General features: G+C 38.4%; 1 protein-coding gene across 1 annotated transcript; it reads right to left on the reverse strand.

Annotated features, from left to right (window-relative positions):
• Positions 1-933: 933 nt before the first annotated feature.
• On the reverse strand, positions 934-2,123 carry LOC127754078 (uncharacterized). The gene has a single exon (XM_052279541.1). It carries the CDS (start codon positions 2,070-2,072, stop codon positions 1,242-1,244), a length of 831 nt encoding a protein of 276 aa, XP_052135501.1. The 5' UTR covers positions 2,073-2,123; the 3' UTR covers positions 934-1,241.
• Positions 2,124-16,524: the final 14,401 nt, after the last annotated feature.

Genomic DNA, 16,524 nt, shown 5'->3' on the forward strand with positions numbered 1-16,524 from the left:
GTGTCACGGCTTTGACCAGCTACTGCCATTAGATAAGCCCTAATCAAAGTGGATTAGTGCTTAATTAGAGCGTGTGATTAGCGCGCCGGATTTGGATCTGAATCGGAGCCGGGAGCTAGGATCAGTGAGCTGGAAGTATCATGCCCCCAATTTCTCAATCTTTTTTTAACCTCGGAGAACGTGCTCTCCTCTTTCTTTTAATTTTCTTTTTCTCTTTTCAATTCAATCTTGCCTTTTAATTTTGACCCCGGTCAAACTGCTCCCATCTCGACATCTCTCATGGAAACAAACGCACGCGTCACATGCCACACATGCGTTTCAGTGTACAGTAACTGACCGAAATAATTACTGACTTAACAACAACTGTCAAAAGTTACTACTAATTACCTTAGCTAACAAAGATACTTAGCACTAATCAGGAACAAGATGACGTAATGCGTAGAGGCATATTCGAATCTTTCACTGTTTTGATCCGCTTGGAACACCGGTTAATAACGGCATAACGTAATATACGCCATAGTGATTTGGACTTTTTTTTTCTACGTACTTTTTTCTTTTCTTTTTGGCCTAACGACCGTCATGATGAGCATTTTTGACTGGATTTGTATTCGAATTCGATTTATTCCGTCTGACTTTGCTTGGGTAAAACGGCACCTGAAAATTCGTGCGTGCGTGCGTGCCTTGAATTATGCACAGCATTTGCAGTTTGACCAAGGCTTGTGCTACGTGCGGTTTAGCTGCAGAGATCTCGGTGTGAGTGAGTGTGTGCACTGAACGATCCAAATATTTTTGAATGGTTTATGCCAAGTGGAATTTGAATTTGCTATGAAAATTATGGTATTCATGCCTACAAAATTGTTTGTAATCAGTTTTGGAAATTTGGATACCACTGTATTGCTGGACTCGATGGGCGCGCACACAGGATGTGAAATGTGGGGAGGAAGCAGTTTAAAGTTTAAACAAACCAGAAACTGAAAAAAGGGGAAAGCAAAAGTGAGTTGAAATTTTGCCTGCCACCACGCAGCCTTGCTTTTTTTTTTCTTCTTTTCTTTTTTCTGATCAGAATGCAACGAAAAACCATGTACAAATTAGCACCAAAACTTTTCTGTAATTACAAATGCGGACACAGCTGCAGTCGAAGCTGCAGCTGAATCATCATCGCCTAAACTGAACTCGGATCGAGCTTAATCTTAATCACCCCCGTTAATTACCCTCCCGGAGACTAATTAATTGATTTTAGCCTAGCCGGAGCACGCCACCGCGCCGCCATTGCCGCAGACGAGGGTGGTGGTGGTGGTGGCGGCGGCGGCCTCTCGCCGGCGGCGGCTGCCGAGCCTGCCGAGGAAGGGGAGGCCTCGACCTTTGGATGATCTCCTGGTGGTGGTGGCGGTGGCGGCGGCGGTGGCGGTGTCACCGGCGGCGGCGGCGACGACTTCTTGGATGGTGTCCAGCTTGGGCGACCACCGCCGCGCCTTGCTGTAGCCGACGAGCTCCTCGTACTCCTTCTCCAGCTTCTTGTCCCCGCGCAGCACGGGGGGGTTGGTGGCGGCGAGGTCGGCGACCTTGTCGTCGGCGGCGAGGAGGAAGTCGTCGGAGAACTTGATCTGGAGCGTGCCGGACGCGGTGCGGAGGAGCTCGAACGGCCGCTGCTGCTGCTTCTTGGCGGCGGAGGCGGAGGAGGCGGAGAGGAGGAGGAGGAGGGAGGAGGCGAGGGAGACGAAGGAGAGGACGGAGTGGAACAGGTGGGCGGGGAGGAGGAAGTAGGCGTGGCCCGGCTCGAGCACCTCGCCGGGCGCCACCGCCGGGATCTTCTCCCCGATGAGCAGCGCGTCGGAGCGGCACACCAGGTGCCGCGGGTGCTGCTGCATCAGCTCCCTCGCCGTCACCGGCCTCCTGTACGTCCTCACCTTCCCGTCGCTCCCCACCAGCCTCACCGCCGCCGCCTCCCGCTTCTCCTCCTCCTCCTCCTCCTCCCGCGGCGGGGAGGGGCACGGCGACGGCGCGGGCGGCTGCGGGAAGCAGGAGGAGGGCGCCGAGGAGTGCAGCGCGACGAGCGACCTCCACTGCTTCATGGCTTCTGCGGCGGCGGCGACGCCGGCGGCGAGGTGGTGGTGGTGGTGGGGTGGAGGTGGGAGATAATGGCGTGTGGTGTGGGGGGAGGTGGGTATAAGAGGGAAGGGGGGAGGTGGGGGTGGGGCCCACGTGGGGGTGGCAGGTTTGACACTTTGACCGGCATTTTTTTTCTTTTTTCTTTTTTTTTTTTTTGCGCGGCGTTTGGATCTAGCTAGTTCCTCAGTCGTCACACTACCAGCTTGGCTTTCCCACTTTTTCTATTTTCCTTTTTCTCTTTTTATATATACTACTGTATAAATATAAAAAATACATATAGAGATATTCAAAAGATGCGGGTGTGTCAGAATGTGGGGCCCGGTGTTCAGTCCAAGTGCGTGCGACGGTGCCAGCCAGTGTGTGTGACCGTGGATCCATTTCGAGGCGACGTACGCTCGTGCATCCATCCACTCGTGCGTGCCAACGTGACAACTACTACTCCTCTTCTACCGTGCAAATTTTAATGGCGCGATCGAGTTGGCAAATTGCGCCTAGTAATCGAGGTGAGTTCGTGGATGTTTGGAGCACGTTTGGTTAGTGTGAGGGAGTATTTTTGTACCGGATTAAAGTAATAATGTTGCGTAGCTTTAGGAACCGGGACTGAAGTGTGACGAGCGATTTCTAGCGTTTGGTTAGAGTGATTTTGTATGGAGTTCTTGAAATCTGGTATAGTGCGACAAATGATTTTTATCCTCCTGCTAGAGCATAGTAATATTTTCATGTGTCTCTAGAAACCGACTAATGTTCGTATTGTTGTGAAGCTCTTGAAATCTACTATAGTGCGACAAATGATTCTAGCCGGTTAAAGTGATATTGTTGAGGAGATATTGAAATATGCTATAGTACGACAAATGATTATGGCCTTCAGCTAGAGTGATATTGTCGCGTACCTCTAGAAATAGACTAAAGGATGCATTCAGAAGTCAATGTTCTTATTTCCCACTCCTTCGTTTTCTACGCGCGCTACTCTTTCTAAACTGCTAAACATTATGTTTCTTGAACAAAAAACTATAGAAAGTTGGTGTAAAAATCTTATTTATTCTTTTTTAACATTATTTATTTAACATTTAATTAATCATATGCTAATAGGCCATCCATTTTTCGTGCACGTGGGAGAGGTTCCCAACCCCTTCTCCAGAACACACCCTACAGTGATATTGTTGTGGAGGTCTTGAAATCTGCTGTAGTGCGACAAATGATTCTAGCCTCTAGCTAGAGTAGTGATATCATCGTGTAGCTCTAAAAACTGACCAAAGTTACATTGTTGTTGAGCGCTTGAAATCTGCTATAATGCGACAAACGATTCTAGCCTTTGGCTAGAGTAATATTGTCGTGCAGCTCTAAACCTTTTTTTTTTTTGATAGTTTGTGGTCAAGAAAAACAATTGAGTTGCATTTGTGTCACGGAATTAAGTCATGGATGCATTGGGAAAACACAATGTGTTTGTCGGTAATCCTGCCTAATATGTGGTGAGCATTTTTGGTGTCAGATTAAAGTAAATCTTGTCATGGAGCTCTACGAACCGACCGAACTGTGAAGAGCGATTTTTGGCATTTGGTTAAAGTAATTTGTCATGGAGCTCTTGAATTCTGTTGTAGGGCGACAAATGAATTTTTGTTGTGGATGTGATCTTGAAATATGCTAATGTGCGATAAATGATTCTAGCCTCCGACTAGAGTAGAGTGATATTATCATGTACTTATAGAAACAGATTAAAGTAATATTATTGTGGAGGCCTTGAAATCTGCTATAGTAAAAAATCTAGCCTCTGGCTAGAGTGATATTGTCGTGTAGCTCTAAAAACTGACTAAAGTTATATTATTGTGGAGCTCTTGAAGTCTGCTTTAGTGTGAAAAATGATTCTAACCTCTGGCTACAGTAATATTTTTGTGTAGCTCTAAAAAATGACTAAAATAACATTGTTGTGGAGCTCTTGAAATTTGTTATAGTGCGACAAATGATTTTAGCCTCTAGCTATAGTAATATTATTGTGTAGCTCTAAAAATCGACTAAAATAATATTGCTGTGGAGCTCTTGAAATTTTTTAATAGTACGATAAATGATTCTAGTCTCTCGTTAGAGTAATATTTACATGTACCTCTAGAAACCGACTAAAGTAATATTGTTATTGAGACCTTGAAATCTACCATAGTGTGACCAATGGTTCTAGCCTCTGGCTAAAGCGATAGTCTTGTAGCTCTAAAAATCAGCTGAAGTAATATTATATATAGAGCTCTTGAAATTTGCTATAGAGCGATAAATCATTTAAGCCTCTAGCTAGACTGATAATATCATGTACTTCTAGAAACTGGCTAAAGCAATATTATTGTGTGGAGCTTTTAATATCTACTATTAAAAAAATTAGCGACCGACAATTTCGTTGTGGGATCATGAAATAATTTTAGCAACGGGCCAAAATTATATTGGAATAGAACACTGGATCACTAAGAAACATTTTTTATGGCACACTGAACTTTGCCAAAGAGAGGCGCCTCTAGCTAGTTAATTTGATCAAGAAAATATTGAAGTAACACTTGTTCCATGAAATTAAAAACTGTAGCGCTCGGTTCAAAGTATTATTATCGTTTAATGTTTGGAAGACTCAAGTGTGTGACAAGTTCAAAGTAATAAGGTCATGTGGCACTTTATTACCAAAAAAAAAAATCAATGGTGTGTGACCAAGAAAATATTAAAGTTGTATTTGCGCCAATAAATCAAGTTTCTGATAAAAATATATCCTCGTCAATTGTCCAGCTAGTTTGCCTAAATTGTGCTAAGCATTTTTGGAATTTGGTTAAAGTATTATTGTCGTGGAGCTCTAGAAATGAAAATGTGACGAGCGATTCAATATTTGGTTAAAGTTATTTTGTTGTCGAGCTCTTAACCCGCTATAGTACGACAAATGATTATAGCCACTAGCCATAGTAATATTGTCGTAGAGCACATGACCATCAACAAACTTTTTATGGCCTACTAAACTTTGCCAACAAGCAAAGTCGCTAGATTGATCAAGAAATGTTGAAGTTAAACTTTGCCAACATTAGAGTTCTCTGTTCATCAAGGGACCAGAAAGATGAACTATACTCGTTTTCTCACAATATTTAGACAAAAAAAAATATAACCATTTGTTTACTCTTCTCAATTCTTGTTGGAACAACCTCTCACTCCTATGATATGCATAGATACAAATGAACAATCAGCCCCCTACAAAATTTTTGCCGGAAAAGTCCCCTACAAAATTACAGTGACATAAAAAAAAAAGGACGATCAACATGGATAATAAACTAAGGAGGCACGTACGTATGTAAATGCTAAAGTTTCATTTTGTTTAGCATAGCAATGTAATTCAATAGGCGGTTGACATACTGATTCTGGATCTGTTTAGATCAATTTTTTCACCCTGTCACACATTGAAAGTTTAGACTCGCTAAATGATACCAAACTTTTACATTAGAATAATAAAGCTACCAATAGTTAACCTGATCACCAAATGATCAATGCCTTCTAGAACAACTCAGGCCCTCTTCTAGAACGAACAGAAGCACAATTCAAGCAAGAACTACTACCACAAAGGTCCAAGGAAGTGGTGCAAAATTTGGTTTTGGATTTGAATTTGTCGACGCATGATGTTCAACCGTAGTCCGATCGTCACTACTACACTCCTCTGCAGTCCGGGCGCATGCATGCATCTTCTGCAGCTAGCCAGCTCTGAATTTCTCTGATCATCATCATGCATGCATATTATCATATCATCAGATCGATCACCCTCCTTCCAAAACATGCATTCATCATCAACAGTAAAAGACTACTCCTCCTCCTAAAAGTTAATTTGTTTGTTAGGTTTGGTGTTGTGGCGTTGGACCAACATCAACAACAACAAAGCCAGCAGCAAACACAGCAGCAACAATCATGTGTGTCGTTAGGTTCGGTACTATCTGTCAAAGGATCGAGTCCAAGCTAGCGTTTGCATGGACCAGAGACTGCTGCTGCTGCTATCGATCAACCACACAAGTGTTGAAAGTTCCAACCAAACCCACTGTCTCTAGGCTTAACACTTGCTGTTGTCAGCTAGTTGGTCCCATGGAAACTACATTGTCTTAATTTGGGTGCAGTTTTTAGCCACAGGTTCAATCATTTTGGAACAGCTAGTAGTGATTTTGTCCGCTATTTCGCCTGTTTATCAAATGGGTGGAACAGTGTTTTTCAGGGGGGAACAGTGATTTGCTCTGAGATTTCTATAGCTCTTTTAGACTTGGAGTAATTGTTCTAATTATTTATCCCTCCTTCCCTGGCCGCCATTGCCGCGCCTTATCGCCATCCTCTCCCTTCTTCCCACCCTATTGTTTCGTTTATTTGTGGAATAAGGCAAACGGCATATTTGTAAACAAAAAATAATTTATGTGTGGAATAAGTCAAACGGCATAGTTGCAAATGAAAAATAATTTATGAATAAAACTTTTATGGTCAATTGTCCTCGCCATTGATACCAACCACAACCCACCACCATTTAGCGGCCATACCCCAAACATCACACGTTTGTACATGCCCCAACACAAGTTTTAAGACATGGAGACCACAGTCGTAAATCCTCTCATAGAAATCCTAACAAAAAGTGCACATACACTTACTACCACAGGGGTTTAATCCTGGTTGGGTCCACCATCATACTTTTGTTCTTTCCCTGGTAATTAATACATCCCCATTTCATATTATAAGTCGTTTGATTTTTTTTCCTAGTCAAACTTTATTAAATTTGACTAAATTTATAGAAAAAAATTAACAATATATAAAATATTAAAGTAATATATTTTGATAATATGTTTGTTTTGTATTGAAAATACTACTATATTTTTCTATAAACTTAGTCAAACTTTAAAAAGTTTAATTATAAAAAGTCAAATGATTTATAATATGAGATGGAGGAAATATGTAGGAATAGTGTTATGTCACAAGTATTTTGACGATAAAACTCTAGTAGCAATTACAAAATAGAAGCAGCAAAATTGTCTAGAGTATTAAAGTTTTCATCCGGTTTCGTTCGCATTCCTAAAGGTTGCCGTGATATCTGAATTTCGTCCACCCAAACAGATCTCGGATCATGACTCCACACCTTTAATCTAAGTTTCAAACCCTCCTTTTTGCTTCAACCGATCGACCTATGGACGTACGAAAAACAGAAGGCCCTTTACTTCATGTGCACTACTCGAGTGATTCCTTTTTTCGGAACGAATTGAATGAACATAATTCGAGTCAAAAAGCAAATTAACCAAACCAAAAAGCGAACGCACGCAGTGTCGTCCTATCGAAATGCACGGGTGACAACACTGGAGTATAGTAGTGGCAGTACTCTTTTCCATGATCTGCAATGCAAACAAAGCGTGCCACCGCCGTTACAACTACAAGCTGTTTTTACTAGAGAATGATATACTCCCTCCGTTTCTAAATGTTTGACACCGTTGACTTTTTAGCACATGTTTAACCGTTCGTCTTATTCAAAAACTTTTGTGAAATATGTAAAATTATATGTCTATATGAAAATATATTTAACAATGAATCAAATGATAAGAAAAGAATTAATAATTACTTAAATTTTTTGAATAAGACGAACGGTTAAACATGTGCTAAAAAGTCAACGACGTCAAATATTTCGAAACGGAGGGAGTATTTTTTTTTACCTATCACTTACATCCAATTGAATATATGTAAGCTTTTAGGACCCCTTTAAAACACAGGATTGAGAAAATACAAGAATAAAACAAAACATAGGAATAGAATGTCATGATTATTGGATTCTTATGAGATTTTCAAACACGGGAAAGTCTTCAAACTATCGTTTGATTAACATACATGAAAAATACTGGAATTTTAGACACACGTAGAGAAAATCACGAGGTAAGACCTCATGTTATTTTCCTCTAAAATTGTTCTAGCAAGGTTAATTCCATAGTAATTTTAAAGGGATTAGTAGGAAATAATCCTTAGATTCAAGAGACTCTGTAGGATAAAATTCTATAGAATTCCTATACTTTTTCCTTTGTTTTAAAGGGGCTCTTAAAATTAGGAACTTGAGCTTTCAAACAACCCAATCTAAAATTTACTTTCATAAAAGTTTAAACTTAAAATTTCAAGATGCTACTTAGGTCACGGCAACTATTACGCTACCTACTCTTTCGCTGCAACTGCACGCCTGCCTCGAGACCTCCTTCTCTCCCTCTCCTCCGGCGCGGTGGCCGGCCGGGCGGCGCTTTGACCCACACTGCCCGGCCACGGCGAGGCGTAGATGCTACGTAGGAGCAGGAGTAGGGTAGGAGCTAGCTGGGCCGGCCATGGCGCTCCTTTTGCAGCAGCTGGGAGCAGTGCATCGAGACCCGGAGACCCACGAGAGCTACGGTATCTGTGTGTCTGTGTGTGTGTTTTTTAACGTACGGGCGCGTAGCACAAGGCTGCCGAGTAATACCCAGATGAGAAGACCATGATGCCATCTCTCTCTCACACACAGAGTAGGGTGCGTTCGTTTCTGGTGGTTTGGAACTCATTCCCTCCATACCGAAAACAGAGCGGTTCATTATCACATGATTAATTAAGTTTTAGTTTTTTTTAAAAAAATAGATCAATATAATTTTTTAATCAACTTTCGTATAGATTTTTTTTTTTTGCAAAAAACATATCATTTAGCAATTTAAAAAGCGTGCGCGCAGAAAACAAGAGGGGAGAGTTGGGAACACCCTCTTGCGAACAGAGCCAAGAGCAGGTAAACTAGCAGCCTATAAATCAGCTATAAAAGTATATCGAGAAGATAAAAAAAGAGAGAGAGAAGCATGTGGCTACAGATTTATAGCTAACTGCAGCACGGACTTTAAGACACAAAAATATGTGTATGACAGATGTGACCAGATATTAATAGTGTAGTTTTTATTTATAGGTAACTATTATATGAATTAGCTATTAAATTGACTATAGATAATTTGGAGTTAGTAGTTGGCTATACTATTAAACTTGCTCTGAGTTTAACACTCCCTCAGTCTCATTTTAAGTATAGTTGTGGGTTTATATGTAATGTTGATCGTCCACCTTATTTAAATATATTTATGATTAATATTTTTATTATGATATATGATAAAACATAAATAGTATTTTATGTGTGACTTTAAAAAAACAAATCATAAATATTTAAATAAGATGGACGGTCAAACGTTAGACATGGAAATCCACGACTGCACTTAAAATAAGATGAAAGGAGTATATAGTAGCGTAGCTATAAGCCAACTATAAAATTATGTGGAGAAGAAGGAATTTAAAAATTGAAAAAGGGTTAGAGTAAGGATAATAGCAAGTATAAGTCAAAAATTGAAAAGGGTTAAGAGTAAGGATATTAGTGAGTATAAGTCAACTATACTTATGTGGAGGAGAGAGTTAAAAAAATAAATGAGAGTTCACTTAACACGTGCTCCTCGACAAATACACTAAATGCATAAGTGAGAAAAGGAGAGAGGAGAAGAAAAATTGAAGGCTCTATTATTTAACTTGTACTTGGCTTTGATGGAAGAGCTGACTATTCACATACTTCAACATGAATATATTAAATGTATAGGAGAGAGATATAGAGAGGAGAAGAAAAATAGAGATAACTTTATAACTTATCTACTATACATGTTAACTCTATTATTATTTTCGTTCTAAAATATAACAACTAGTATTATCTATGAACGTGGACACGCATTTATCTAATATGAGCTATTTTAAGACGGAGTGAGGCCGTGTTTAGTTGTTTTGGCAAAAAAAAATTTGACATATACGGACACACATTTGAAGTATTAAACATAGACTAATAACAAAACAAATTACAGATTCCGCTTGTGAACTGCAAGACGAATCTATTAAGCCTAATTAATCCGTCATTAGCAAATATTTACTATATCACCACATTGGCAAATCATGGCGTAATTAGGCTTAAAAGATTCGTCTCGCAATTTACATTCAAACTGTGCAATTGATTTTTTTGTCACATTTAATGCTTTATACATATATTCAAACATTTGATGTGATGTTTTTAGTTAAATTTTTTTTATCTAAACCAGACCTGAGAATGAAACAGGAGGTTCGATTTTTACCCGGGTCAAGTGGTGAAGAATTCCAGGTAGTACAGGTAGTACTGCTTTTTACTGCGGTGAAAGGAGCAAAGCTTCTGCGTCTGCGTGGCGTTGGTCTACGTCTAACGTGAGCGTGCGTGCGCCTGTTGGTCGTCGTCCGGATGGCCTGGTCTCCAACCTCCTTTTTCGTTCAACGCCTTTGTTGGTCCCCCGGCCCCTCTCTTCCTCTTCTTCCTCGATCACCACCTTTTCTTTTTTCTTTCTTCCCCTAAAGATTATATTTGCGCGCAGCTGATGCAGTGCACTGCAGCAGGGAGAGCAGCTGTGGCACTGGCAGTGGCTGGCTGCTGCTCTTTGGTTTGGGTTTGCCTGCCTAGACGAACCTCTGCACCGTCGTGGTCCACCTCTGTCCTGTTAACTACTCCCTTGATTCTCATACGGCTCGTTTGGTTGGAGGAAGTTTTTAGTAGAGATTGGGAGTTTAAAGGGATGATGTTATTAAGTATTTTGTTTGGTTGGGAGACATGAGAATTTTGGTGAGATGGAAATGGGGATGTGGAATTGAGGAAGGAACTCCCTCCTTTTTAATACCTGGGTAGGGGCAGGTAATTGGGAGGGAATTCCTCCTTTTACTTTGGCTATGAAAATCTCAACCATCCGTTTTTATTAATGACCTAATCTCCAACTAAACTCCCTATCAATTTCCATCACCCCAACCAAACAAGATATTGGGATTAAAAATCAAATTCCCATCTTAATCTCATCATAAATTTCCTTGTGTAAACTCTCAATCCCCTTTCCTCGAGTTACCAAACAAACCGATAAGACTTAGAATTATTTTATATTTTGATTTTTCAAAGTAAATGGGTCATACCTTGTAGTTTTCATGTATATATCTGAAATTTAAATGATTTACCGGAACCCAAATACACATTCAATACTCATCGATTGCATTTATACACTTACACCTTCATCGGTTGGCTTATGTTGTTGCGTTTCAGCATAAGCAGACTGATGTTTATCGGTATAAGCGTTTTCATCGTTTGGCTTATAAAGAGTAATGGCTGATTAGTGGATCTTCTGTGGCATGGTGATCGTTGAGAGGTAGGGTTCGAGAGAGGGGAGTGGGGAATCGAGGTTGGTCTCCTAGCGATGTGGCCGTAGAAAGGTGTCGGGAAGGATTGGTCCCACCACCAATGGCTGATGCATAATCAGCCCAATAAGCTAACCGATGGACTTTTGCTGAAAATCTGCCTCTGCAACATCGAACTGATGAGAGTGTTCTTTGATCTTTGTTACATTACATGTAGTTTTGGTCGTGGTGATAAAAGTAATATATCCAACTCTTTTAGATGGATAGAATATATTACTAAATTTTCATGCGTGTGTGCTATAATTGGGATCAAAATGCTTATAAACGACCAGAAACAATATTGTTTCTATGAAAAATTAGAGGATATAAATTCTATGTATATAGCTAGGATTCAAATCTGGCGATAATGGTACCACTTTTACAGAAACCAATCTGAAAATTCCGTCACCATTTTCATCTCCTAGGTTGCTAGCCCGCTGCTTATGGTTGATGGACCAGATGTATAGTTACTGAGCTCTAAATTGGCTATAGTATTGTATTATCCTTTTTAATGGTAAATAGTCTGAAGGCTGAGATTTTCTTTTGGCTGTGGTTTATAGGCCATAATATGTGACCAAAGCAATGAAAAATAATTCTACAATAGGATTTTTATGCTTATACTTTCAGCGGTTTAAAAGTCAGGGATGAAAAGTGAAAAACGATGGGAAAAACATCAAGAGTAATATAAAATCGACTTTGAAAATTCAAATTAGACTATGATTCTCATGTATCCATATGCACATTTGTGGTACCCGAATTCGAATTTCGCTGCTCTAATAATGGAAGATTGGTTCAGGATTTGATGGGTTTATAAGTCATTTCTATTAAAAAAAAACAAGGTCGCAAGATACGGTCTTAATATGTTGGACCTTAGCAATTTAAATTCGTACTATTCGTGAAGGTTTCTTTAAATAATGTCCAAATTTGGTAGAAATTTATTCAAAAATTAATCTTGTGAAATTTTCCCTTAAATACCCAATCGAGTCTCCCTCTCCAAACGACTTAAACTTGCTTCACACACTTTTTCCCAATTTTATATATCATCTTAACCTTGCTGCCATATTCTTTACTGGTTAACAGATAAATGGATGAATAGGCATGTTCTCCGAACTAATTAACAGTACGATTTAAAGAATGCTTTCTATATATAAATGTATTGCAAAACTGTTTTAAAGTCCAATTTTCAACATAATTCATAATAGTTCACTCATTTATTTGGCCATCATTATTACAAATCATTCTGAGATTCAGCCATCCAGCACAAAAGAACAACATGAAGATATATGCGCCAATAAGCGGCAAGCATATATTGATATATAATGGTTAATTTTTTTTGATTTGATAGCCAGCCATCACCAATAGCAATGCTGCGTTGAATGTACTCCCTTGCTCACAGTCCAACAACAGCGTCACACATACGTACGTACACGAATGCGTGTGCGCAAATACCCTTTTACAATGTCATTCAAATATATATAAAACCGTGCCTAGACCTTGAGCTTCACAACCCCTGCATGCGTCCCTGCGTACACACTGAATCTGATTAAAATTTACTACTCCCTTTTTGAAATCCTCTTTTCAAATAAGGATTCCAACTACTCGATCTAGGAGCTTGCTCCTCCCCATGGCAGCAACTCTCTACTACCCTCTAGGACACACACATCACAATGCACAAAAAACAAAACTCAGAGAGAGAGAGAGAAGGTGATACGGAGTAATAAACTGAAAGTACTGAAAATCTGAAATACATTCCGGGTGTGTTGGCATGTGTGTGTGCACACGGTTGTTTGTTTTGTTTTATTTTGTTTTGTTTGAGTCCTTGCTTGTTTGTTTTTACCAATGCTTATGAATCCATTTTTTTTTGTTTCTGTTTGCATGCTTCTCTTGAGGGGTGCAAGGGCATGTGATGTGTGCCCACAATGCAAGTTTGAACTCATCAGAGAGAAGGGAAAAGTTAATTGGATAGTGTTGCTTTGATTTGGGGTTAATTAAACTATTGAGATGGTACAGAGATGGATAGGGGTAGAGATATGGCATAGTCCCTAGAGAGAATTCTCTATCTAACAAGTGGCACTAGCTAGCTTAGCTTTATCCAGGTTATATACAGTACATACTGGAAGAATCATCTTTAATTACTCCCTCCCGGTTGATAATACTTATCGTTTTGGATAAGGGCACGGTCTTCAAAATGTAGCTTTGACAACTATTTTCTATTATAATATATATATAGAAATGTCAACAAATATATGATTTTATTGAAGTACTTTTCAAGACTAATCTACACATATGGTTTTCATATTTTTAAGATAAATATTTTAGAAATTATTTATAGTCAAAGATTTTAAAGTTTGACTTTACCCTTGTTCAAAACAACTAATATTATCATCCTGAAGAGAGTAGAATATTAATATGCGTTAGTATTATGCATCATGCCCATGTTTAAGGGGGTAAAAGGAATGAAAGACACTAGCATTTCATTTGAAGAGAACCTTTTGTTTTTTTCCTCTTCAAATACAGCTCCATTATTAACTATTCAGCTTATCAAATTGCAACCAAAATTTAAATTCTAAATGTTAATTTTAGAGTTGATTGTCATATACTTTTTTTGATGCATTTTATTTTTTACGTCGATAAGAATATATTGGGGATGTTCTGAGATGTTGGATGCAACAGTGGTAATGCGTAATGCGTAAAACTTAGCTATGCAATAGAAGTAACGATCTATAGTAATTACATTATGATTGAGTTGAAATAAGAAACTATAGAGAGTAAATTCACGAGTAAAATGTAGAGAAGATTTTTAAGTAAATGCACTTATGAAAGTAAATTCAATAAAGTCTAAAAGTAATTTACATCAATCATAAAACTAACTTAGCACAAAATAAAAGTAAATTGTTACAATATTAGAAGTAAACTCATTGTAGGGAGAAAAATATGGTCTATCTAAAAATTAAATTGAAAGCCCACAAATTATAGAATTGATGACTAAAAACAATAAATATTTTATATAATAATTTAATCAAATCTAAGAGTAATTTATATATATAACAAAAGTAACTTACGTATATAATAAAAGTAATTTACAAACATAAATATTTTTTCATCGTAATATAATCATGTAAGATCTTGTTGTAAAGATTTTAATTGCAACGAACACAATGGTGTAATCAGATTGTAGATCGGATAAGTAATTTGAGAGAAAATTTTATAAGAAGGAAAAAAATACATGCATGTCTATATAGATGTGTAGTATTTCTCTGATGTATGTGGTGTCTCCCGTTAACACTAAATAGAAAGGCCTCTCAATTTAGATTTTACGTTTCTTTTTCGTTCACAAAAAGAATAGAGCTTTATTTCTTTTTTTAGACCATGGCTTGGAGATGTGTCCTGCCAAGCACCGTAAAATCGGCACAAAGAATTCCTAGTATAGTACCACTACCAACTACCCTCTCCATTCTATAAAAAATAAATCTAATACATGATATGAATCTTAGTATTACGAATCTGGAGAGCGACTATCCAAATCTATAATGTATCTGATCAATTATTCATATGCTAAAAGATATTTGAGATGTTCTACGAGAGATGAATTGAGGAGACATGAGAGACAATTTTCTTCGTACAGTTGTCCAAAGATAAAAACAATATTAAGACGATATGTACGACAACGTAGCTTCATGAGATAAAAGAGAACTAATTAATCACATTAACTATATTTAACAAGGGGATATATAAATACAAACAATATGCATATATATTGCAGTAGCATTAATTTCTGCATAAAGCACTTCCACACATGCATGTATATATACTAATAAAATGGAAAATCAGCCGCCCTCTCGTTTTCATTTTCCCTTTCTGATCCCGGCACTTAGCTTAGCCACACAAAGCAAGCAGACATCCTAGCTCATTAATTCGTCCAATCACAATCAAATTAACTATGTAGGCAGCAACAACATGCCAACATGAATGCAACGAGAAACACACACATAGGGACTAGAGAGATCTCTAGTGATACATACACGCACATAGAAAATGACAGTGAAGCTAAGCTAGTGATCACAGCCAATCAAACCAACCAACCAATCGATCTATCGAATTCGAAGTCAATTACAAGCAGCCCAGGGCATAGTTTGGTCAAAGGACGGCAGTTCATAACGCATCAGGAGTCAATTTATTAGTATCCATCATCCATGGCCATGCAAAAATATTGCATATCGATCGATCACACAGTTGCAGACTATTCGTTGGCAACGTGTTGTTACTGGATGGACGACGGATCCACCGGCTGCTAGAAGAGTAGGACAACGTAGATTTGTTTTGTTAATTATTCTAACTTTGGTCGCCGTCGTCTTCTTCTTCTTCCTCATCGGTCCATGGCATGTGCTTGGACTACGTTTCAAATTAAGCTTGCAAGTTGCAACTCCATCTATCTCTCTCTAGATTTCTCTGTGCCTCTTTTTGAGAGTCTATCGGTGGGTCTAACAAGTCAAAGAAAAACCAAAATTTAAATATTTAAAGTTAATTTTAAGATATTTTTCAACGTAATTTCTTTTTAATTAGCGTTGGCTTTTAACTCGCTACGAACAAATATATAAAACTTTTACCTATAAATTATAAATTAATTTTTATTTCCTAATAAGCCAGCAACCGATGAGGCTCTGAAAGTCTCCAGGCTGGTTGCAATTGTACAGGGTTCAACATGGATGATATATGATAATAGTATTAGTTACCTAAAATTGACCATTGTTATGGAGTTATCGACTTATCGTTGTGTGTGTTGGTCTCTTGCAATCAGCAGCAGTTCTTTAATTTTTTTCTGGATGCCTGCTGATATCTCTAGAACAACAATAGCCGTAACACTGACTTGTTGGACTATTTTTCCTGATACCTCGGCATTGAATTAGGAGTTGTTCAAACAAAATTAGTTGAAGTTAAGAGCAGATTTCACAAAATTGCACTTTGATATAAACTATGGTAAAGTCGATTCAAGCATATAGTATTACAAGACTCTCGCTTTATTGACAAATCTATCACAAAAGGTTTTGTATCAATATTTATGCCGTATTTTTCCCCCTAGTTTTTAAATATTACACCTTAAATCCATACTACTACCGTTTTTTATATATAACGCCATTGATTTTTTACATCATGTCTGACCATTCGTCTTATTAGAAAAATTAAGTAAATATA

The sequence above is a fragment of the Oryza glaberrima genome, chromosome 11, assembly GCF_000147395.1.
Source record: "Oryza glaberrima chromosome 11, OglaRS2, whole genome shotgun sequence".
Classification (NCBI taxonomy): domain Eukaryota; kingdom Viridiplantae; phylum Streptophyta; class Magnoliopsida; order Poales; family Poaceae; genus Oryza; species Oryza glaberrima.